The 25374-nt window shown below is 43.1% G+C and overlaps 1 protein-coding gene across 1 annotated transcript in view; it reads left to right on the forward strand.

The window, feature by feature from the left end:
- The window catches only part of Colgalt2 (collagen beta(1-O)galactosyltransferase 2), a 104644-nt gene that overhangs the window by 43119 nt on the left and 36151 nt on the right, over positions 1-25374 (forward strand). Inside the window, exons 2-3 of the mRNA NM_001427297.1 lie at positions 21076-21186; positions 24329-24446. Of these exons, the coding sequence (NP_001414226.1) occupies positions 21076-21186; positions 24329-24446 (229 nt within the window). The remainder of the gene's footprint in view (positions 1-21075; positions 21187-24328; positions 24447-25374) is intronic.

The following is a 25374-nucleotide window of genomic DNA, read 5'->3' on the forward strand; positions in this document are numbered from 1 at the left end:
TGTTCCTTTAAAGAGCTAATGTGTGCTGTGTCCCTGCTGAACTCCAGATCCACACCACTGACATTGTTTTGATCATAAGGATCAAGAATGGAAAATGCTAAATAGTTAATAGTTGGGTTGCTTAGGTGGCAGTGCCCTCTGGATGCAGATTCATCATGTTTATAGCAGGTCATCCCTCTCACACACCGGTGTTGTCCAAACTTGGTCTCTGTGAGCAGACGATTCTCACTAATAGGCCTGTAACCTTCTAGCATAGCCTGTGAGTGTTCGAGAAGCCAGAGCCGGCAGCAGCCCTCTGTTAGCCCTCCCATCTCACAGGGTGAAGTCCAGCCTGCTTGAAGTCTGAATATTCGCTCTGTCCAGGAGAAAGGGGCAGAAAATGTCCGCCCCTCTCAGAGCTCAGTACCCAAGGCAGAAAGCTAGGTCTATTTTATTGCAGCTTCTCATTCACTGTTTTCTTTCCATTTTATCAGCACTGATATCTGGGTCTCCTTGTTGAGCGCTGAGACCAATCCTTGTCTAGTAAATCACGTATCATTAGATAAACATCCGGCTTCTTTGGACTGTTCTGCTTTCTGCCTTGCTATCTGCCATGGTTTTTCTTCTGTTCCTTAAGGGTGTCAGAAGCATGGGAGGCAGTGCAGGTCAGTTCCCTGAGGGTGCATCAATGACACGAATGAGGAGGGAGAGCTTGAATCCTTCCTCTTGAGCCTGGAGTCTATGCTAATTGTACTGTGGAGGCTGAGTCTGTGGAAAATGTTGCATCGTTCGTAATTGATCCCTCATCAGTGTGGCAGTTCATTAAATAATGGAGATCAGACCACTTAGGCCACAGTTTAAAAGGCAGACTAAAAGATTACTATAAGAGTAGAAATAAAACGATGACAGTCTTGATTTCATCAGTAAACTCCGAGCAAAGAGTTGAAATGCACGACACTCGGTATATTTGAAAAGCTTAAAAAAAATTACATACATTATCACTGGGGAAAGTAATAGAGAGTTAAATGTTAGGAGAAAAAAGGTCATAATGAAAGTGTTGTACTTTTAAAATTAGTCAATAAAGAGAATAGCGAAAGGTTGTATAGCATCATAGCTCATGAAGGCTCAACTATCAGACAGTAAGTGGAGAACCCAGGGAAGAGGGGTGAAGGAAGGATGCTGGGGTTTGGGATCACAGGGAAAAACACTTCTGATTTCTGTGTTGGACAGGGCAATAGTTATTATAATTGATAACAATTAATCATATATTTCAAAATAGCTAGTTGAGAAGATTTTAAAATGTTTCTAATAGAAAGACATGATAACTAGGGCGATGGGCTTGCTAAACCCTCAGTTTAATAACTACACACACACATACACACATTAAAGTATCACACTGTGCTTTGTAAATATGTAAAGTTGCTGTAATTAGCAACAGTTTCTCAACAGGATACCTGAAGATGAGCATGATATGTTTATAAACATTAAGGTAATTAGAATATTTTAAGTGATTCAGGTGTTGAATTTTTTTTTAATGTGAAGAAAATTCAGGATGTTTCCACAGAAAACCAATTAGGCAAACAAACAAACAAAGAAAACACACGTGTTTTGCCTCAATTCAAACCCAACTCATAGCAAAGAACAGTGAGAAGGCCTCAAGCTCCGGCCAGCTGGTGTGGTCTGACCTCTCAAGACTGAGACTTTGCTTGCAAAACAAGTTCTAGTGGGAAAAATGCCACAAAGAATCCTAGGAGTCTGTCCTCTCCCCAACACCCCAACTAGCTGGGATACGAACTTCCTTCGATGGGTTTAGAACATTCATTAGGAGTTTGCTATGACCCTATGTGTTGGGGACTGTTCATTACTTTATGTATCATTTTGTAAGTAAATGAGTTTTTTTTTAAACTTTGCTTCTTTGGATGATTTTATTCCTACTGAATCAAGGCCAAATGTCTTTTATTGGATTATGACGTATACTGTCTTATTAATGAATTGTTTATGCTTACGAGTTATCGTTACAAGGTTTTAGACATTTTATGCATAAAATGCCTGTAAATGGGATATGGTGGCATTTGATTAGAATCCCAACACTCAGAAGGGAGGTGGAGACAGACGGATCATGAGTTCAAGGCCAGCCTGAGGGCTACATGACAAATCTTTCTCAACCACAACAGCAGTACACACACGCTGTTGGTTTTCGTGGGTTTTTCCTTCCATATTGTTCCTCTGTGGTAAATTTAAGGATACTTGGAGACACTAATGGTCATGGTATGAGGTGACCTGGTCCAGGACTGGAGGATTCAGGCCCTGATCGAGGATGGACTCTATTGACATTTGATTTTATGTTTGGGGTTTTGTTATTGCTGTCCTTGAGACTTCAGACAAAATGTCTTTATCATCTATTTATTTTGAAAACTCCTCTTTAATTTACAGATTAATTAGGCTGGGCCAGAAGTTACAGGCTGAGTATCCCTCATCCAGAATGCTTAGGATCAGAGTGTTTTAGATTCTGAGTCTTTGGGATATTGGAATCCTTTAATAAATTTTATTCCTAATCCCTAAATCCAAAAATGCTCCAAACCTCTTTTGGGCTCAATCCGTATCTGCTTTGTGACTGTTTTTGTCATCCAGGAGATGGAAGACACATAATTACTGGAATCTGTAAGCATTAAAAGGAAAATGCATGTTTCTCGTTTTCTGGAATTTGTAAGAATGCATGTGACTCGTTCACCAGAATCTGAGTTCCGCACCACCACACGTGGGATTCAGTTAGCAGTCTTGTGAAATGTGGGCTCCCTTTTGGGTTCTCTGCTGAAGAAAGTTGGGTCAGTAGGTTTGAATGTGGTTCTGGTGATACCCGCTTCCTCTTCTACACATCAGCACGTGGGAACAAAAGTAAAACTTTCCACAATGTCCCATCAGGACAGAATTTAGAGACGGACAGTTGAAAACTTGACTGGGAAATTCAGGGAAATGAATTCTGATGATCGAACACCAACTGGCTATCCTTTCGTTGGGTCTCTAAAGCACTCTTTCAGCATGGGCTAGCCTGGGATGGGGGAAGGAAGGGCTACCACTAACTTGCTTGGTCCTAGGGCGGCTTGCAAGAAAAATCACTGTCTTCTGAAGTGGCTCAGCTGGACTCTGTTTACAATGGCAAGTGCCAAACCCTTCTGCTGGATTTCTAATTTGGCCCGAGGACACACCCCAGTGAGAGTTGGGAAGAAGAATGACTCATCTCTTGCCATGTTTACCACCATCCAGTCCCATTTGCTTCAACTCTGCCTTGGTCCAGTGTCTTCTGGGCTGCTGCCTTCAAAGCAATGGATCACACTCTCCACTACCTTTCAACAACTCTACACCAAACAGCATCAGGCCCCAGTCTCCTGTCAGGGCCTGTTTCAAAGTCAGCCTGTCCAGGTAGAGTTGACTAAACAGAAAGGATGTGCCCCAAAGACTTCTCACCATCTTTACCTGAGACTTTTTATTTCTATGGATGAAATCTTTGTATTTAATGCATTGAGAGAGAAAGGGAATGGCATTTTTACAGTCAATAATTTGTTTTTTTTTTTTTTTGTTTTTGTTTTTTGTTTTTTTGTTTTTTTGGTTTTTTTTTTTGGGAGCTGAGGACCGAACCCAGGGCCTTGCGCTTGCTAGGCAAGCGCTCTACCACTGAGCTAAATCCCCAACCCCTCAATAATTTGTTTAATAGCACTCTACATGGTACTGGTAGATGCTGTGCCTGAGGACACAGTGGTTGCTACAATGATGGCCACTTTATGTGTCTTTGTCCCCGTGAAGACTATATGCTAGAAGGGAAGAAACAAATCATTCAGTCTCATATGGAGAAAGGGGGTAGTTGGTATCAAAACCATTAAGTCGGGGATTTGACCCACTTGGGGAGCTCAGGGAAGTCTTTACTAAGTTAGAAGTTTAGGATATAGAATCCTGAATCTAACTTCAAGAGTCGCCAAAGAGAATCTGGAACAAGCTTTCAAAAAGCAAATATTTTCCTTGTCCTTATGCAAATCTCAATAGAAAGCAATAGCAAAATCTGGGCCTGGTGGTAAAGATCTATAATCTCAGCTCTTGGAACTGAGACAAAAGGATTTCAAGTCTGAGGCTAACTTAGCGTCTGTAGCAAGACTCTGGCTAAGACAAAACAGAACACCCACAACAACAAATGAGCAAAGATCTTTAAGTCTTCGTGTTGGAGGAGGGAAGACAAAGCCAATGGCTTGAGAAGCATAAAGAAGAGTGACCAACCAGTTATTCTTAAGTACTTACTGTGGACTCTTCAAGAATTTGTTCAAAATTAGGAACACTTCACGTGTCCTTAGGGTATTGAGGATAGCTAATGAGGGCTCACAAACAAACTACATTCCCTGTGGCCCAGGCAATTTTATTGTCAATGCAGAGCCTGCTGATGGGTCTAGCACTCTGAGGGAACCATTACGGCTTTCCTTCTACATATTCTGAAGTATTTCCTTCTGATTTGAACTTCCCTCCTAAGTACAATTTCCAGGTAAGACACAGAGTATTACTGAGTGAGGGGACCATTTTCTGAGGCCAGCTGTCTGACAAAAGGCTGGAAGCAACCTTTTCTATTTCTGAAGCTTAAAGCCTCTGTGGCCCTGACTTTTCTCATGTGTATCATGGACCAAAAACACCCTCTGCTAGAACGTAGTTAGGAGGAATTTAGGAGATGCTGTAAGAATTCTGGGTCGAGGTCTGGCAGGGATGTTCAAATTGGTCTTCTGTTTCCCTCTCCAGAAGACAGTGAGTTCTTATGACAGTCAAAGAATTTATGTACTATGTGTTTGTACACACACACACACACACACACACACACACACACACACACACACCCAAACCCTGAAAAACTTCTAGAAGTACACAGTGTTCCTTTCCTCTGACATGAATTTTCCATAATAGGAATGAAGGGAAAATATCATTAGCATGGCCTCCTGTTTTTCTCTGCCACGGCCACTATGAACAAAATAACTCGAAACTCTTCAGAAAACAGTCCTTGGGACTCCCTAACTTGTGAGCGGCTGTAGGTAAAGAAAATGGATCCATATGGAGTGCCGGCCAACAGTAGCCTGCCTCTCCACAGAGGGAAACCACAAATGAGGTGACATGGGAAGACCAGACTTAAAACTTTTTAAAGAAGGTAAATTCAAGGCAAACATTTTCTCTCCTCCATGAGCTGGCTGGCATGTTGTCACTGAAATGGTGACAACAGGTATTAGACAGCTAAGACAAGCTGGACCTCCACTTTGTGTCATTTGAGCCAACATGTACACACCTTTGTTTCCTACTGAACTTTGAGGAACTCTCCTTACCTTGGCTTCAGCGACAAGCCAGAATATCTCAACAGCAGCTATGACCCTGGCACAAAGGAGAGGCATAGGGGTGTGTGTTGAACTGGGGGGGGACGGCACAGTGCTTTTGTATGTTCCTGTTAGGTTAAGGGTTTGGTAAGAAGGGAACCACTCGGTAAGTATTTCCAAGCAAGTCCTATGGAACATATCTGGGCATCGGTTTAAAGTAAAGATGGAGAGTGGGCAGGACAAATAACACTATTTCCACAGCACATACACTCTACTTTAACTCAAATGGCCATACACAGAGTTAAATTCTACTGGGAAGAAGAGAAAAATGGTTCCAAATTCTTGAATCCATTATTTTTTCTTCTTCTGTGTTTAAGTGGGAGTGTCTATTTTTATTGTTTCTATTAGTTCTTGGAGAGTATCATACAACGTGCTTTGATCACGTTCACCCAACTCTTTCCAGATCCACCTCCCCTTCCCTAGTCACCAAACATTGTGTGCTTTTATATCAACCTATAAAGACCAATCTGTGCTGCCCAAATATTCTTGGATATATGATCTTCCAATGGAGCACAGTCAACTTACCAAAGGCCACACCTAGAGAAAAGTGACTCTCCCTCTCCCAGAGCTGATATTGCCAATATTTCCACTGCCTGGGGTGGGAATGTGTGCCCACCTCACCTCCATTCATGGATTTTGGGTAACACTGTTGCCACCACTGTGAGTTCAGAACAACTTCCCGCTGGGTCCAAAAGACAGTGCGTCCTTGTAGTTATCCACCGTCTAACAATCTATTACAATCTTCTTGTTCCCTCTTCTGCAATGTTCCCTGAGACAGGAGGAGAGAGAGGACTATATGTATTCCCGTCAGAACTGAGCTCTCTGCAGTCTCATTCTCTGCACCTTGACCACTTGTGGCTCTCTGCGTTAAGCAACAGAATCTACTGCAAACAGAAGCTTCTCAGATGAGGCCTGAGGGATCCAATGGTCTGTAGATATAATAACAAGTCATTGGGAGTAAGTTTAATATTTCATCCATTTAGCAAAAATGATATTCTCCCTTATGGCCTATGACCTGTCTAGCAATAGAAATTACACTATCTCTGAATACTTCACTTCAAGTGCTTATGTTGACTACTGTTACATGTACCTTAAAACCTTTAACAAGGTATTTCCTACATGTGTGAGTATGTATGTGTGTACATTCACATGTGTACTAACATACATGTATGGTAGAAATAGTCTTCAGAAAAGGGCCAATTTTCAAAGAAGTTCTATGATATCCCCTAAATATGTTCCACATGTTGTTAGCTCATTTTACAGATGGGAAGACCAAGATATAGACAGATGGTAGCATCATATTCCCAGTCTCCACAGGTTTTCCTTTGTTTGTTTTCATTTGTTTGTTTCTGTTAAGGATATGATTTGTTACAGAGTCAAGTTGCCCAGTTCCATGAGTAACCAAAACACTTAGTGTCACGTTTAACTGCAACTGTTTCCAAAGAGGTAAGAGTCAAAGCTTGTCTTTCTGTACAGACTCCTCCCGATTCTTCACCCAGGAACCAGGTAGCCCTCACATCCTGAACATAGTTTATCCAAAGCAGCGCTCTGCGCTGAAGCCAAGCCCAGGCCATGGGTTTGGCTTTCTCTGTAGTCACCCTGGCTCTGGCTTACCATGACCTCATGTTTCACATGTTCCATGTTTAGCCATGACATTGCCCTGCCAGGCCCCAGGGCTCACTGTTTACCCAGGCTCACCATTAGGCAGTGCTGGCATCCATCCCTTTGAGGTTTAATCATCACATCTTGTTCCAGCCTCTCCACTCTCTCCTCCACAAAGACCTGACACGCCCTGCATGCTCGCAGTTGCCCCTGAGATTCTTGCATCTGCTCTTGTCATAAAGTTCACACGCCATGAGGTACAGGAAGTGTCCTCAAAATAGACAACTGGACGTTTCAAAAGTTAAGAAAGTATGTATCAAGGCTGATCAGACGGAAAAAGAGAACGAGGCTTGGAAGGCAGTCCCTCAGCCTCAAGGTTCTCATCTACAAGATGGGACAGTAGGAGCTGGGGAGATGTCTCAGTCAGTAAAGTGCTTGTACCACAAGCACAGAACCTAAGTTTAGACACTCACCACTCTCTTGAAAACAAAGAATGACCACGAATGCCTATAATGCCAGTCCTGAGGGTCAGGACAGGTAGGTACTGGCAGTTTGCTGCCCAGCCAGTTTAGCTGAAACAAGAGACCTTACCTCTTAAGGTGGAGAAGGCATGCACCCACATGTACAAGTGTCCTTGCACATACATGCACACATATATACCACACACAGGTAAGATGGAAATAATATTAGTATAGAATTACTGTAAAGGCTAGCATTAATAATGTCAGTATAGACTATCCCTCAAGATTACAGTTGTGTATATAAAATACGCATCTTTGTGTCTGAAATGCAGTAGGCTCTCCATAAGTGGCAGTAGATAAATATTTTTTCCATGAAAATTTAGGGCAACAGCACTCAAGGAAAAATGAAAACAGATCTGCATAAAAAGCTTGTGCATGGTGTTCATAGCAGCATTCTCTCTAACTAGTGGGAAACAAAACTATTCCAATGTCCATTAGCTAAGGACGGGACAAAGAGATGTGATATGCCTATACAGTGGAATTTCATTTGGCTGTAGAAGAACATGAGGGACTGGTGTGTGTTACAGCGTAGAGCAAGCCCTTGGGAACACGCAAAATGAAAGAAATCACACAAAAGACCATTGTACAATTCTGTCTGTACAACCTATCCTGGGCTGACAAATCCATAGAGATCGAAAGTGCAATTGTGGTTATAGGGGACTGGGAAGGGGAGGGAAGGTTCCCAGGCACGGGGTTTCTTTCTGGGGTGAAGAAAGCAGTTTGGATGAGACCATGGTGATGGTTGTGCAACTTTATTAACATACTTAAAATTACCAAACCGTGTACTTCAAACGGTACATGTTAGCGATCTGACTACATCCGGATAGAACTGCTACTTAAAAGCTGTGAAGCAGTTGTCATGTCTCAGTTGTGAACCAATGGCTGCTGAAGGCATGTTGACTGGGGGCAGGCGTATGCTTACCCCACGGTGCCTGCTTCCTTTATTCGTTTGAGGATTTTATACTTGTATAAAATGCTTTGATCAAATCCACACTAACACCCTCTCTTCATCGATTCTTCCAAGAATTAGGTGGACTTTGCTCTATGCCCTACTTAGCTTGAAGGGTCCATTTTGACACAGCTTGATGGGAAAGCCTCCATTGAGAAATTTGCCTGGCTTAGATTGGCCTGTAGGCATGTCTGGTGTGCGTGCGTGCGTGCGTGTGTGTGTGTGTGTGTGTGTGTGTGTGTGTGTGCGCGTGTGTGTTCGTGCGTGTGTGTGTGCGTGTGTGTGTGTGTGCGTGTGTGTGTGCGTGTGTGTGTGTGCGTGCGTGCGTGTGTGTGTGCGTGTGTGTGCGTGTGTGTGTGTGTGTGCGTGCGTGTGCGTGTGTGTGTGTGTAGGGGTGTGTACTGACTGTTAATTGGTGTAGGAGGGCCCAGCCTCTGAACACAGCACATTCCCTGAGTGGGTAGTCCTGGAAGAAGGTTAATTAAACAGGACTCTGAGAGAGCAGGCAAGCAGTGTTCTTCGCGGTTTCTGCTTGGATTCCTGCTCGAGCTCCTGCCCGGACTTCCCTCAGTGACAGGCTATGACCTGGATTTGTAACCAACAAACATTTCTCCCCTAAGCTGCTTTTCCTCAGTGTTTTATAACAGCAACAGAGGCAAACAAGAACACTCCACCTGTGTGTAACTTTCCGCTGGCATTGAAGATGCTTTCCGGATTGATGCTAACGGAGAAGTGATTTTTTTTTTCTATCCTCCTAGGCATATTTGAAATATTTAATTACTAAACTATGTGCCCTGAGCAGGAGATGGATGGGCCTTGGCTACCAAGTGCTGAAATAATGTCGTCTTTGTGTTGGGTTCATGGTTTCCTGAGAGGCCCTGCCAGACTGGAATATTTTCATGGCATTTCAGTCTGAGAGCTCTCACAGGTTTAAAAAAAAAAAAAAAGCCTAGACTTTTATCTCTAAAACCTGCCTACCTGTCTTCTTTTAAACAATTGAAAAGTCTAGTGTTTCTGAGCAAAGTCTCCCATAGCAACAATCAGATGTAGCCTGCGGGTGCCTCCCATTAACAGTCCCCTACCCGAAAGTCATTCCTATTGATGCCCAACTTTTAAAGGCTTTGTGTGGGATACGTCTCCTTGAGATTTTTCATTCACTCACTCATCAAGTCCACACTTGGTAGTTACTTTATACCGACCCTGATAAGGATGGGATAATTGTTCTCCTCAGGGACTGATAACAAAGAAATCAACCCAGTGGGTCATAATATATGAGCAAATGCAACAGTGGAGGGTTAATGGGAGATACAGGCATCTAAACCAGGCCGAGATGGCTAACGGGAGCGGGTTGCCTCAGACTCCTGGAGACAGCCCTGAAGCATTGCTTCAAAGGGGAGAACGTCATCACTTTCTTCAGAGTCCTTGTACACAAGAAAGGACTTAGTAATGATAGTCAGGGAGGAAAAGGAAATGAAGAGTGGGTGAAGTGGGTGGAGAAAAGAATAAACAAGGAACAAAGGATTGTAAAAACAGGAAAAGGAGGTACTCACAAATGCAGAACAGATTGGTTCTGTCTCAGATAAATGCACTTGATATTTTCATAGACTTCTAGGGTTTTGACTCAAAGAGAAAATGTGATGAATTAGCCCAAACAAAGCTTGGAGCAGATACACGAGTCTGCCCATTTTTCTTGTTTCCTGTTGGGAAATTTTGGTCCTCTCCTCCTGAAGAGATCGTATTGGTTGTGTAGACTGTGATCCTTCACGGTAAAGGGCGCCTTCTGGTCCGACAGGTGTCTCGTGTGCATCTCCTTGCTGGCGGGACAGTGGGATGGAGAAGTGGAGCTGAGGACTCAGAAGACCTGAAAGGAAAGACTGAGGTGGAGGGAATTAACACGTAACTTAGTTCTTCTTAGGGCTGGAGCGAGGTGTGGCGTCAAGGTTTGGTTCTTAACATACAGAGAAGGATCAACTCATAGAAGCATCTAGAAAGACCCTCTTGGAAGAGGAATAACATTTGAAATATAAATAAAAAATCCAATAAAAAAATTAAAATTAATTAATTAATTAAAGAAAATAAAAAGACCCTCTTGACCTTCATACAGCTCATCTCGGTTTTATTGTAATAATATTGGGCTTGCGAATTCACGAATGGCCAGCAGAAAATTTTTATCTCTAGGAGCAAAATTCATGATAATGAGGACTGAAATTGATTAACGGATCGCATGTTGTTTCCTTTTAATGAAAATAGATTTTTTTTAATACAATATATTTGGATTATGTTTTCCCTTTCCTTGACTCCTTTCAGTCCCTCCCCTTTCCCTCCCATCTGGATCTACCCCGTTCCTGTCTGTCTTTAGAAGACAAACAGGCATCTAAGAAATAGTAATAAAATATAATATAATATAAAACAAAAAGGAACAGAAGGAAGAGGAAAAATAGATAGAAGGGAAAAAAAAGCCCAAGAAAAGGCGCAAGGAACAGATCGAGACACAGAGATCCCTTTATTTGCACACTGGAGAATCCCATAAAAACACAAAGCTGAACGTCATAACATACACACTGAGGACCTGTAGGGTAAAATAAAAGAGGAAAAGACAGAAAAATCCCTGACGTGACATTATGAGATAAGGAACCGCCAAAGACGCCATCGAGTTTGCTGTGTGTCGGCAGGCAGCCCACCGTAAGAATGATTGGTGTCCCCAGGAGCTGACTCTCTCGGAGAAAACGAAGTTTTTGCGTGTAAGATGGCTTCTGGGTTAGACGAGGGTCACGTGTCCGCTTCTCCTTGCAGCTCCGAGACTCCAACCTGTGCAGGCTCTGCGCATGCTGCCTGGTCTCATGAGTACCTGTGTGCCTCCTGCTGTGTTTAAACGGCCTTGTTTCCTGATGTCTCCCATCCCCTCTGGCTCTGACTCTGCCTTCTCTTTCACCGGGTTCCCTGAGCCCTGAGGAGAGGGATTTGATGGAGACATCTGGCTTACAGCTGAGTGTCCCAAGGTCTCTCGCTCTCTGGATAATGTCTGTCTGTGGAACTCTATTTGTTCCCATCAGCAGCAAGAAGAAGTATCTGTGATGGTGGCTGAGGAAGACACTGATCTAGGAGTACAGCAGAATGTCACTAGGAGTGATCTGAATGCTTTGTTCCTTTAGTAGAACAGTACTGTTTGGTTCTGCCTTCGGTTCCTGGGCTACCTCCCCTCAGGCGTTTGGTCACCCAAGCAGCATCCGGAATGGGCTCCATCTCATGCAGGGGACCTGAAGTCAAGTCAGACATTGCTTGGCTACTCCTTCATGGGTTGCACGTCTTACGTAGCACTTAGCCAGGCTACAGTGCCATGTCTGTGGTTGTTTCTGGAGTGAAGGGGTGCACTGAGGGGAATGGTTAGAGCACAGACATTTATTTTGTTCGTGAGGAGAGTTTCATGAGAAATGAATTTACCTCATTTCCAGGTTTATTAGGACCTAGGAAAAGGGTTCTGTTGGGAGAAGTCCCCAATTTCGTGTGTGTGTGTGTGTGTGTGTGTGTGTGTGTGTGTGTGTGTGATTTCCACCCATCAAGATGGGTTCTAGATATTTGAAACCCTATTGGATGACCAGGAAGCAAGAAATAATGGGCCTACTTTACGATGGCTAAGTGTGTGCCTCCCTTTGGTAGGTCCGTGCTGGGGAGATCTTTCTGGGATCAGAATAAAGGTGGGTTGCTTTATGAACTACCTTAATTGAATATTAATTTCATTAGTTATTTCCAAAACAGGGGTTTTTTCTTTTTAAGGTTAACTTTTTTTTTTTTTTTTGGTTCTTTTTTTCGGAGCTGGGGACCGAACCCAGGGCCTTGCGCTTCCTAGGTAAGCGCTCTACCACTGAGCTAAATCCCCAGCCCCAACTTTTTTTTTTAATCTTCGCCAACGAGCCTTCACTGAGTGAAAACAGCCACCAAAGTGGGCACCTCAATGTTTAAAACCTCGAGTTGGAAAATTCACTTTTCTACTCATGGTGAAAATTGTCCAGGCCCTGACTAGCATTGTTCATTCCACCACTGTTCACTGAACAACTGCTGTCTGGAGATGCCATTTTTCTGACATCAGTCAGAGTCCTGTTATTCCATATGCCAAAGGCCTAGACTTTCCAAGGTGCCAGAGAAGCCAAGAACGTTCCCCAGGACCCAGCGCGTATGGAACTGATCAGGAGTACACACCCTCAATAGCTGAGAAATCCAGTCTAGCTTCAGCAGGGTTCCAGCCGCCCCCTGCTTACCAATGTGAGTTTAGCCCTGACAGCCTCCAAAAGACATGCGGTTAAAGTAAATGAGCCGGTTCTAATTATTTCAAGCTGTTCATCATTTAAGAGCCAAGATTTAGGAATAAATCTGACTTTCTGGGAAGAAATGTCAGGCTTAGCTTTGCTGTTTTTAGATATCACCAGGTAAATCTGAGTCCTGGCCCCACTCCTGTCATCCCCAAGGCCCTGCCAGCTTACGAAGAGGCTTCTTCAGTAGCCCTTGGGCTCTCTTCCACTAACCAACCAGCGGCAACGTGCCCATCAGCCCAAGGCCTTCCTCAGCTGACGCACTCCTACATGTGCTGTTGGCCATGATTCCAGTGTGGTTGCTTTTGACCTTTGGATGCCTGAACCTTTACTGACTTTCAAAGCTAGAGGTGAGAAAGACTGGGTATATGGAAAGCTTTCGATGTGGCCTGTGTGTCGCTTGGAGCCATGTGGGTGTGTCACCTGTTTCTATCAGCCCTACCATCTCTGTCAGCACCACCGTCTCTGTACGGAAGGAGGTAAAAGTCTATTTCCTTTCCCTTTTTAATTCCTTGGGGCTCCAGATGCCATTCCTTTGTATTAGATGGCTATGTCTATAGTAATGTTTTCATTCCTTTTTCATTCATATCAGGTTTTTTATGGCTTTTGCTTGTTCTCGGTATTGTTTCTCTGGGTATTACAACTAACATGACCATCCATGGCTCCAGCTGCATATGTAGCAGGTAGCAGAGGATGGCCTTGTTGGGCATCAATGGGAAGAGAAGCCCTTGGTCCTGCTAAGACTTGATGCCCCAGTGTAGGGGAATGTCAGGGTAGAAAGGTGGGAAGGGGTGGGTGGATGGGGGAAAACCCCCATAGATGAGGTTATAATTAACAAAGTTGGTAGCTATGTATTTTTAATAGTGCATGAAGACTTTGTCCTCTATAGCGCTCTCTCTCTCTCTCTCTCTCTCTCTCTCTCTCTCTCTCTCTCCTTTTCATGCTCTTTTTAAATCACAAATCACATGTATTATCATGGCGTTCATTTGCTTATTCTTATAAATATTGCTCTACCAAATTATATTTTAAATGTTATAGGCAAAACATTTTAAAATTAAGATACTTTAACACTGAGGAAAATACACAAAGAGGTACTAATGGGCAGAGAGGGCCTAGCCATGAGCACTGAAGCCATCCAAGGCCATAGCACCCCTAAAACTGAAAGATGGTCGCCCCTCAGTGCTGCAGAATCGAAGTATTCCCTAGAGGCAAAGAGAAACCCCTGCCCCCACCTGATTATCCTGGCTGCATTTTCTCAATTCCACACAAGCTAGTTACTGGAGAAGAGGAACCACAGTTGAGAAAATACCTCCATCAAATGTCCTGTAGGAATGTCTGTAGGGCATTTTCTTTCCTTCCTTCTCTCTCTCTCTCTCTCTCTCTCTCTCTCTCTCTCTCTCTTTCTCTCTCTTTCTCTCTGTATTTCTTTTTAGTTGTATATTTTTATTAGATTTTTAAATTTACATTTTATTTACATTTCATATCCCCTTTCCCAGTTTCCTGTCCATAAATCCCCATCCCATCCTCCCTCCCCCTGCTTCTATGAGGGTGTTCCCTGACCCATCCACCCACCCTTTCCCACCTTCCTGTCCTGACATTCCCCTACACTGGGGCATCAAGCCTTGACAGAACCAAGGGCTTCTCCTCCCATTGGTGCCCAGGAAGGCCATCCTCTGCTACATATGCAACTGAAGCCATGGATCTGTCCATGTGTACTCTTTGGATGGTGGTTTAGTCCCTGGGAGCTCTGGTTAGTTGGCATTGTTGTTCTTAATGGGGTTGCAAATCCCTTCATCTCCTTCAGTCCTTTCTCTATGTCCTCCATTGGGGGGACCCCATGCTCAGTCCAATGGTTGGCGGCAAGCATCCACCTCTGTAGTTGTCATGCTCTGGCAGAGCCTTTCAGGAGACAGCTGTATCAGGCTTCTGTCAGCATGCACTTCTTGGCATCAATGATATTGTCTGTGTTTGGTGGCTGTATATGAGATGGATCAGATGAGGCAGTCTCTGGATGGCCTTTCCTTCAGTCTCTGCTCCAAACTTTGTCTCCATATTTCCTCCTATGAATATTTTTGTTCCCCCTTCTAAGAAGGACTGAAGCATCTTCACGTTGGTTTTCCTTCTCCTTCAGCTTCATGTGGTCTCTGAATTGTATCTTGGGTAATGCGAGCTTTTGGGCTAATATCCACTTACCAGTGACTGCATACCATGTGTGGGTTTTTGTTTGTTTCGTTTTGTTCTGTAATTGGGTTACCTCACTCAGGATGATATTTTCTAGTCCCATCCATTTGCCTAAGAATTTCATGAAGTCGTTGTTTTTGATAGCTGAGTAGTATTCCATTGTGTAGATGTACCACATTTTCTGTATCCATTCCTCTGTTGAAGGGCATCCGGGTTCTTTCCAGCTTCTGGCTATTATAAATAAGGCTGCTATGAACATAGTGTCTTTGTTATATGTTGGGGCATCTTTTGGCCCAGGAAAGGTAGCTGGGTCCTCAGGTAGTACTATATCCAATTTTCTGAAGAACCTCCAGACTGATTTCCAGAGTGGTTGTGCCAACTTGCAATCCCATCAAAAATGGAGAGTGTTCCTCTTTCTCCACATCCTCTCCAGCATCTGCTGTCACCTGAGTTTTTGATCTTAACCATTCTGACTGGTGTGAGGTGGAATCTCAGGATTGTTTTGATTTGCATTTCCCTGATGGGATGTTGAACATTTCTTTAGGTGCTTCTCAGCCATTCAATATTCCTCAGCGGAGAATTTTTTGTTTAGCTCTGTAGCCTATTTTTTCATAGGGTTATTTGATTCTCTGGAGTCTAACTTCCTGAGTTCTTTGTATATATTGGATATTAGCTCTCTATCAGATATAGGATTGGTAAAGATCTTTTCCCAGTCTGTTGTTTGCCATTTTGTCCAAATGACAGTGTCCTTTGCCTTACAGAAGCTTTGCAGTTTTATGAGATCCCATTTGTTGATTCTTGGTCTTAGAGCATAAGCCACTGGTGTTCTGTTCAGGAAATTTTCCCCAGTGCCCATGTGTTGGATTTAAGTGAGTGCGCCCAACCTGTGGAGGGGGCTATCACCCTGGACAGTCCTGAGTTTTTTAAGAAAGGAGCTGAGGAAGTCATGAGAAGCAACTCAGTAAGTCATGTTCCTCCATGACCTCTTCTTCAGTTTCTCCCAGGTTCTTGAGCTGACTCCCCTCAGTTATGAAGTATGCCCCAAGTATTACAAGCTGAGATGAGCCCTCTCCTCCCCGAGTTGCTCTTAGTGGTGGTATTTACTGTAACAGTAGAAACCTAAGGCAGTGGCCTTCAGAAGTGAAACTCTGATCTTAATGAAAATTAGTGAAGCTCAAGCACCATTTTCTCAGGGTTGAATCTCAGAAGGGTCTGAGCTCCCCTTTCCCCCTACTGTAATTCAGAGAGATTGGGGGACAAAGATGAAAGGTCAAGAACCCGCTTTCCCATAAGCGCGCGTCTTATTTTGAGCTACTGTAACAAAATATCTTAGATTACATCATTTGTAAGCAAAAGCCTTGGTTTTGGAGCCTGGGAAGTTCAAGATCAAGTTGCTGGTAGAGCTGGTGCCTGAGAAGGGCTCCCCCTCTGCCCTGTAGATGGTAGCTCGCTGCTGCACCCTGGAATAGCAGGAGGAGCCCCCCGTAAGGCTTGCCTTCCTTCTAAGGCCTGCCCACCCTCTTGAGTGAACAGCCTTCTAGTGGCCCAGAGTCTTATGTGATCCCATTGGCCCTAAGTCTCACCTTCCTTCAGAGGAACGTTTAGACCCCAGCACCACGTCCGTGTTTTTGTGGACAGTGTCTGGTTTGGTGGCCACAGATTATTTGTGGAATGCCTGTCCAGGGGGCCAGCTACCTGTTGCATCATGGTGGGTATGTGGTGTTGTTTCCTTGGAACAATCTTATTCCCTTGATGCAGGGGATTAAATCCAGAGCCATTTATATGCTATGGAAGTGTTCTACCATTGAGCCGCATCCCAACCCACGTCATTGGTTTTCTTCCGTGTCTGAGAGATGCCCCATTCCTCCTCTGGGTACCTTTCCTGATCTGTCTGACCAAAGGATAAAAGACTCTAGGAATTCTCACTTTCCATTTGGATCTGATGATGGAGCACTCAAGATAAGCAAAGACTCAGAGAGCCTCAGCTTCTCCTAAGGGGATTCACACATGCGCTGTGCTCGCTTGAGACACTAGCTTGATGAAAAGCACCTCAGTTGGATGTCTTTGTACTCAGTACCTTATGGATTCTTGTGATGGAACATGCCCCTCACTGGTACATAACCCACAGGACTATAAAAATAGACCCATTAACAGAAGCCTCGTGTTTCTTCCAGGAAACCCACAGGAAGCCTTCGGTACCTCTCTCCTGTTCCAGCCTGTCTGGAGATCCCTGAACCCACGCGCTTTCATTATTGTGAATACACAGAAGCATTATTTGTATGGGAACAGAAAAGCTGTAGTCAGACCTGTCTGTCTGTGCATCTGGCTTTGTCCAAGAGACCAGGGAGGCCTTGGTGGGAGATGAAAGGCTTCCTCCCTGGGCTGGATTGATCCAGCAGCACCCTTCTCCCTCTGGGACCTGCTGTAGGAGAGATGGACCCAGAACATCAAAGGCCAGAGGAAAAGCTTCTCCCTCAGCTGCAGCCAGGAAGTTGTCCTTTTCTGCGGAAGTCTGAGAACAAAGGGAACCCTGCCCACTGGAAGGAACTGTGGGCCTGCTTTAACTCTGTGCTTCTATTTTTAGTTGCACGTAGGTATCTCTGTAGAGTCCGTGCAACCACCCTCCCACGATAGCAGTGGATGTCTAGGCAGATTTGGGGATTGATGCATCTGCAGACCAGAAACCTGTATTTCCTCTCATAACAATATTTTTTCAACACCTCCATATGCAAAGAGGACAAAGAGAATGTAAGTCCTGTGTGACAAAGAAACAACCAAGAAAGATGAGTAAAAAAAAAAAAAAGAAAGAAAGAAAACTAATGGAATTCTAGTGAAGAATTCTATTCTATAAATCTAATTCTGGTACAGGAATGACTCTACGTATGCTCCATTTCATGAGAGAGTGGCTTGATGCTCCTAGCACTCTTTGTGGCTACCTGTTCCACAGGGCAGTGGTAGCCTATGGCCCCGTGGCCCAGTGGGTTGATTCTAATTGCTATGCTTCGGTTCTTGGCACAAACACAAGCAGTTCTGTGCCTCCCTTGGAACTATTTCTTAACTCCTCAGTTGTTTGCTGCCTCTTATAAGCCAGTCTCTGTCCTCAGATACTCCTAGTATCCCACACTACTCCACCACGTCACACAGCACCTCTCCCTCTCTCGGCAGCACAGGGGCACTGTGAGTGGCTGTGTCTTCTAGACCTCGTGAAGAAAGGAGCTGCTTCTGGCCCACTTTCAAGAAGACACTTGAGGGACTGGGGATTTAGCTCAGCGGTAGTGCGCTTGCCTAGCGAGTGCAAGGCTCTGGGTTCAGTTCCGGGGGGGGGGGGCACTTGCCTAGCGAATGCAAGGCTCTGGGTTCGGTCCCCAGCTCCGGGGGGGGGGGGGGGAGAAGACACTTGAAAGTGCCAAACGGTTGGCCCCCGATGCTCTTACCCTTTGAGTGATGTTTTTAATAAGCCTGCTTTTAATTCAAGTGTCTGCTTTGACGAACTTTGTAATTAAGAGGAAAAAAACACACTTGCAACTAGGAAACATCACACACCAAGATAAACCAGACCCCAAGTCTATGTACTTCAACGAAATTTTAATCAATTAGAATGTCTGTTAGGAGGCCGTGATGCTTCACACTGGGGGTTAAACTTTTCACTGTCGAATGCTTTTATGAGTTTATTCACCAATAACGCTGAAATTCCTTGACACAATTAGATGCAGAAAAATCAACGAGCTCTGTAACATACATCTGTGCCGTTTATTCAAATGCTAGCATGTACATCTGTTTGTAGCTGTTCTCAATTTGTGGGTCATGACCCCTTTGGGAGGGGGTCACAGATCAGATATCCTGCATGTCAGATAGTTACATCACAATTCATAACAGTAGCAAAAGTAAAGTAGCAATGAAAATAATTGTATGATTACGGGGTCACCACAACATAAGGGACCGTATTAAAAAGTTGCAGTATTAGGAGGACCACTTGTTTAACGCCCTAATTTTGCCTTTTCTACATTGATTTGATTTTATTGGAGTAATGAGTTTATCCTCAATATCTCTGTCCTTAGATTATTTTAGCATGCCTTTGTGAGCTCTTAAGATAACCATAATTGAAGACATACCCTGGAATTATAATACTCATTCCAGTTTTAGTATCAGGGTTTTCATCAAGAGAAAAGTCAGAAGATATTCTGAAACTTACATTGAGGAACATGGCTAGAATTTGCAGACTTATAGAATTTCTGTACCAAGGTAGTTAATTTTTACAATTTTTAGTATATTTGCTTTCTTGGCAAAAAAAGTAAAATTTTGATATCCTTTTTCTCACACTATAAAATTATAAGAAACTTCTGGAAAACCTTGTTAATACTCAACCAGAATCTCACTAGCCTTGTGTAAAATAAATCAATAAAGCCAGTCTTAAATTAAATGTTTTTTTGACTTATCTATTTCAAACAAGCTTTTTCAAATATTGGCTGTAGGCCTCCATTCTCCATACCTACCACTTAGAGTCTCACGGCCACCAGTTATTTAATATTTTACAGAAATGTATTCCCTATTTGCTATGCTTTTATCTAGCAACTTATTTCATTCTTGAACACTCCTGGACATTCTGTGTCTTAAAGTTTTTTTTCTATTCCTCTTGGAACAAAACCCCCAGTGAATATAACAAGAAATCCACTGTGGTCCAGGCTTAGCAGAAAGGCATTTTCTGACATTGCCATATATGGCAAAGTGCTTATCGTTCAGGTCTTTCCCTCTGCTCCTGTCAAGGCTGCGTCCCCCCAGGGGCCAGCTGCTGGCAGTCCCCACGGAGGAGCAGCTCAACTGCTAATAAGTTCTAGACGTTTTCTACCTTTTAAGGGTGTCAGACCTGGTCAGACCTGTCTCTCTGCCCATGACTCTTTTTTTCTCAGTCCCTCGCTTTTCAATCTTCCTTCCCTCTCCCACCCAATTCCTTCTTTCTTTCCTTTTAGTTTATTTGTGCTGACAAGTTGCAAATATCACCTACAGTACAAAACTAGGTTTTATTTTGAAATATAACTTGAAAATAGTTTTGGTTTTAAAAGCTACTTCAGCTTCCTTTTAAAAAAATCCATTTATATGTGTCTGTCTGTCTATTTGTCTGCATATATAACCGCATGTCTATATGCACTTGTGCTTACATAGAAGCCAGAAGAAGGTCTCAGATCTTTTGGAGTCAGAGTTACCAGCACTTATGGGATACTTGACTCATTATATGGGGACTGGGATCTGAACTCTGGTCATCACGATTGTACGGCAAATCCTGTTAAGAGCTGAGCCATCTCTCCAGGCCCTAAAAGTCCCTCTTTAAGTGTATATGCTAGTTCAACTTCCTAGTTAGAACAGCTATACCTTTTCATATATCATTTGAAAGATGTTTCAAACACTCTACTTTGTGTAAGGGATGGAAAAGCTAATTCCGAATAGGCAAAGCTGCCTTAGGCTTCAGGTTTTTATATTTGAAAATATCACTGTTATTTCTCCTTCACATAAATAACTAAAGCAGTCCTGACTACATATTTTGTTGGGATTTAAAATTTGATTTGAAATGAAAATAATGTATGGAATTTGAAGAAAATCAATAAAAATATTATGTTGGGAGAAAAAGAAGAAAAACCACTCCAATCTTGTAAGTATTCGAGGTTAGAGATTGTGTCTTAGATAGCAGCCTTACTTTCTCTAGGTTAATTCATTTCGTACTTAGCGGGGCTTAGCACTGTCGTGTGTTTATTGATAAAACCACATGTGGAGTCAACAGTTGGCTGAGTCTTGCTTTGTGTTCTGATGACATGAAAATGATAAAGCCTTCACTCTCACTACAAGGTCCTGTCTAGTGTGGTCCATGAGAGAATTACTTTCTATATACCTCCGCCGACCCCACCCATCCAGAACTAAAAGTTCTCTTTTAGTTAACCTTCTTTTCTTTTCCTTTCCTTTGCTTTCCTGTCCTGTCCTTCCCCTTCCTTCCTTCCTTTCTCTTTTTTTCTTTTCTTTTCTCTCTTTCTTTCTTTTTCTTTCTTTCCCCCTCCCTCCTCCTCCCCCTCCCCCTCCACCTCCCCCTCCCCCTCTTCCTCCTCTTCCTCCGGATGTCATGACTGAATCATATTTTGCTTTTTTTCCTCATGCAGGGCAGCCACCGATCACAACGTGGACAATACAACGGAGATACTCAGGGAGTGGCTGAAAAACGTGCAGCGTCTGTATCACTATGTGGAGTGGAGGCCTATGGATGAGCCAGAGTGAGTAACGGGGAGAGACGGAAGCTCTTCTCCCTCCTTTGCTCCTTCTCCAGCCATCAGAGCTTCCAGCCCCAGGGGGGTGCACGAGGATTTTCACTGCTATCCTTTCTGCATCTGAGCTGCAAATGTGGCCTTTTCTTCTATTAATAGATCTGCACATTTTCTGTGCTCCTGGGCTGCCAGCCAAGCTGTTGTCAACAGATTATAAATTATAATGATGGTATATGTTTTAAATATTGATTCTATTTATTGCTCTATTAGGATGGACTGGTTTATTTTCAAGAAATCGTGGTGAAAGTTTATAAATCTTCCGTACATACCTTACTTTTAAGTTATGTCTTGAAGGTTATCGCAAAGCAACCATTCAGGGCGCTAACTCACTCTGAACTGCATGGTACCTGTCATATAATGTGATTATTTAGCCAATATTCTAGTGATGGATATATAGGCTGTTTCACTCTTCACATAGAAATTTCTTAGTCATTTCCAGCTCCAAGTCAGCCGCACACACTAATGTTAGCCTCGATTCTCTTGAGAAAGTGCATTTATAGTTAATAAACAAGTGTAGATACAGAGAATATTACATATTGGTGGTTTTTTAAAGACTGGTTTATGGACTGGAGAACAGACGATCCAACATCTGTCTGCATGCTAGACAGCCAGGAGCTTCTCAATCCCTGAAGCTGTAAGCCTTAGGACAAGGAAAGTGAACTTACAGCCGCAGCTGAAGGCCTGGGAACACCTACAGGCTTATTTATTTGCAGCGCCATTGGAAGATGGAAGGAGCCAAAGGCGTGGTAACGGGAGTCAGCGCATGCTCAGTAGCGAGTCTGCTTGTGCTGTCTGGCCTTTCCCTCTTTTGACCTTTGTTCTGCCTAGGATCCCATCTATTACAGTGTCACCCACATTTAGAGTGGGTTTTCCCTAACCCTGGCGGGTCCCCGTGCCAGTCATCTCTAGAAAGGCACACACAGACACACACCTGCAGTTTATCGATCCCCTTGGTGTCTCTCAGGCCAATCAAGTTGGAGTCGTCAAGATCAACCATCACAGCATCATACCACCAGGGAGGTCTTCCTAAGATATGAGCTTCATTTCTTTATATTACAAAGACTCAGATAGATCTCGTATACATACAGGACAAAGTCCAAACCCCTGAGACATACATCCAAGATTCCCACATTTCCTGCTCTTCCCCGCAAAAAAATACACTCTATCCACAGTGTCAAGTTGATTTCCAACGCCCACGTCTGAGGCACATCCTGGAAGTGTTTTTCTTCATTGTAACCAGCTATCATCCTAAGTCACAGACGCCGGAGAAAGGGGCCATTGTGTTCACGTGTAAAGAACTTTTGACTTCGATTGCTTATTTTCTATGCTGTCCTTTTGACACAGTACATTGAGCTAGCCTTAATTAACTGTGATTTATTCAAGCTTTTCGGAATTAACTGTGAGCTTTTGGCAAGGGGTACAATATACAAATGCTTTCTATTTCCCCCATCTCTGTATTTTTAGAAGGCACCAAATCAAAACTTGCTGGATGAACACATAAGTGAATAAAATAAAGAATAAATGTATTTTGTTCCCAAGGCAACTATGACTCCAGGTTCAGGATTTATACAAGTTGCAATTTCTGCACAAGAAAAGCCATTTATTAAAATCCAAATGTATAGAAGAATAATATCAACAAATGTTATTGCAGAATAAATATATTCTTCTAGACTCTGTCATATACATATATAAACACACATAATAGTTGTATATATAATATCTAAAATCCAAGTCTATGGTCTACATATTAAGCAAATTTATCAATTAAGTTTGAACACTATAAAAGATTGTAAACTGCCCTTGGGTATTTCTTTTTTCTTTTCTTTTCTTTTTCTTTTTCTTTTTTTTTTTTTTTTTTTTTTTTTGGTTCTTTTTTTTTCCGGAGCTGGGGACTGAACCCAGGGCCTTGCGCTTCCTAGGCAAGCACTGTGCCACTGAGATAAATCCCCAACCCCCCTTGGGTATTTCTTAGATGGAATTTAGCCTAATTTTTAAAATATCATGCAAAAAGACTTTGTGGCACTTTCCAGATATGTTCTCTGTAGCCAGATATTTACTTCATATATCACATGCCAAGGTCAGTGTGAAAAATATTTCATAAGGCATTATTTTTGGCAATATAGTCAGAAAAACAGGAATTTCAATAATTTCCACTGAAACAGTAATTGAGGAAGACAATCCAGAGAATTCCTGGGTTGTACGTGTTTTATTTGTATAGTTACAGTCTCAGTGTTTTGTGACTTTTCCTTTGTCAAGGCAAACATACTGCCCACACACCTCCAAGATCGTGAAATGGTGGCCAGCTGGAGGGACACTCATGTCCGCCTCAGCTAAGAGCTTTCAGAAGGATCTAGAACACGCACTGAATCATTTCCCTTTGCGGCCGTTTAGGAGACTAAGTCTAGCTGTCTCATGAATGTCAAAAGAAGTCTCTAGAACATTGTGTGTCTGCTCTTTCTCCTCACAAGACAGGTCAATGTGTTAAACTTTATTAAATCGTTTACTGAGATTTCAACAAGTAATCTAAGCCTTTGACTTTCGTAAGATGCTCATACCTTCACCCTGTACTTTCATACTTGATAAGATATATTAAGATCTAAGAATATAAGCTCTGGGGAGTAACTGCCTGGATACAGTTTCTGGTGTTGTCATTTATTGTAACATTAGTCACTCTGTGTCAGTATTGTCCTCTTTGAAATGGGGAAAATAGTAGGATTACTTCATAAGGCACTTATTAGAGCCTGCTGAAGAAAAGCCAGGCACAGCAGCTATTATATACTTTATAATTAGAAGGCTGGGGCAAGAGGATACTTAAATCTAGGAATTCAAGATCAGCCTCAGCAACATAGTAAGACCTCCCTCATATCAAAGAAGAGGAGGAGGCCATAGAGGAAGAGAAGGAAATCCCACTCATATACTTTATGGGAAACAAATGTCTTAATTTCTCATTGTTCCAGTCTGCTTATCTGTGATATAGAGGTGATGCTTCCTGGTCTCTTGTGCCCGGTTCCTAGAGTGACGGAGGAGTCATTGCACCGAGGGCTGGGCTGCATCCGTGCAGATGCTCAGTGATTGTGAATTCTTCTTTCAGGTCTTACCCTGATGAAATTGGACCAAAGCACTGGCCAAGCTCCCGGTTTGCTCACGTCATGAAGCTGCGGCAGGCAGCCCTTCGAACTGCGAGGGAAAAATGGTCAGACTACATCCTGGTAAAAAGAGATGCTTGATTTCCTTGACAACTGAAGAAAAAAAAATGTATCTGCAACCGAGAAGTGGTACCCAGGGAGCGGTCAAAACAAGATTTTGTGTTTAGGTCTCCCTTTCACAGGAAAGGCTCAGGGGGCAATTCTTGTGATGAAAGCATGTAACACCTGCCCTCACCTCAGATCCCCGTTGGAATGCTTTTGCAGGGAGTTGTGTGGATGGTCAGGTGTGCTTCATATCATCACAGGCACAAGGAGCTCTGAGTCATTTTAGTGCGAGAAGCAAGAGGAAATGTCTTAATGGCTTTTGTAAGAATTTTAAGAACCTAAGAAAAGGATTATATGAAATGAGAATCAAACCGGGCACGTTTGACACCTCTCTTTTTATGCGTTGGGTGATCCGGGATATGGAACCTCCTGTTTGTCTTCCTGGACACCGCCTGGTTCTCACACAGAATTTCTCTTTCTGAGGAGGTTCTGTCACAGTCCTGAAGAGATACAGAGGCTTCAAACAAGTAAGGGGATTGGTGACTAGGTCCAAGCACCCTCACCCTCGATGAATCCCCTCAGTTGGAAAGGATGTCTCCTGACAAAGGAGAAAAGGACCACCAGCCCTTCTCCCAGAAGCCTTTTCTCCATGGGTTTGTGGAGCATATGTTCTCCACAGGGCAGTAGAAAGGAGACCGATATTATCACATTACACTTACAGGCATCTGAATTCACAGCCTCTGATTCCTGTAGGAAGTGGATGCCACTAGGATCTAATGCCACTCCCTAGTCCCCTGACCACTCAGAAAAAGTCAGCTTGGTAATGTTTTAGAAACATTGTCAACCCATGTAACTTCACAGAAAGTTTAAAATTGTACTGTAGTGTTAATGTTATTATGCAACAAGTAAAATGTTGATAAAATCTACAAACTCTGAACTATAAACT

The sequence above is a fragment of the Rattus norvegicus genome, chromosome 13 (assembly GCF_036323735.1).
Source record: "Rattus norvegicus strain BN/NHsdMcwi chromosome 13, GRCr8, whole genome shotgun sequence".
In the NCBI taxonomy this organism is placed as follows: domain Eukaryota; kingdom Metazoa; phylum Chordata; class Mammalia; order Rodentia; family Muridae; genus Rattus; species Rattus norvegicus.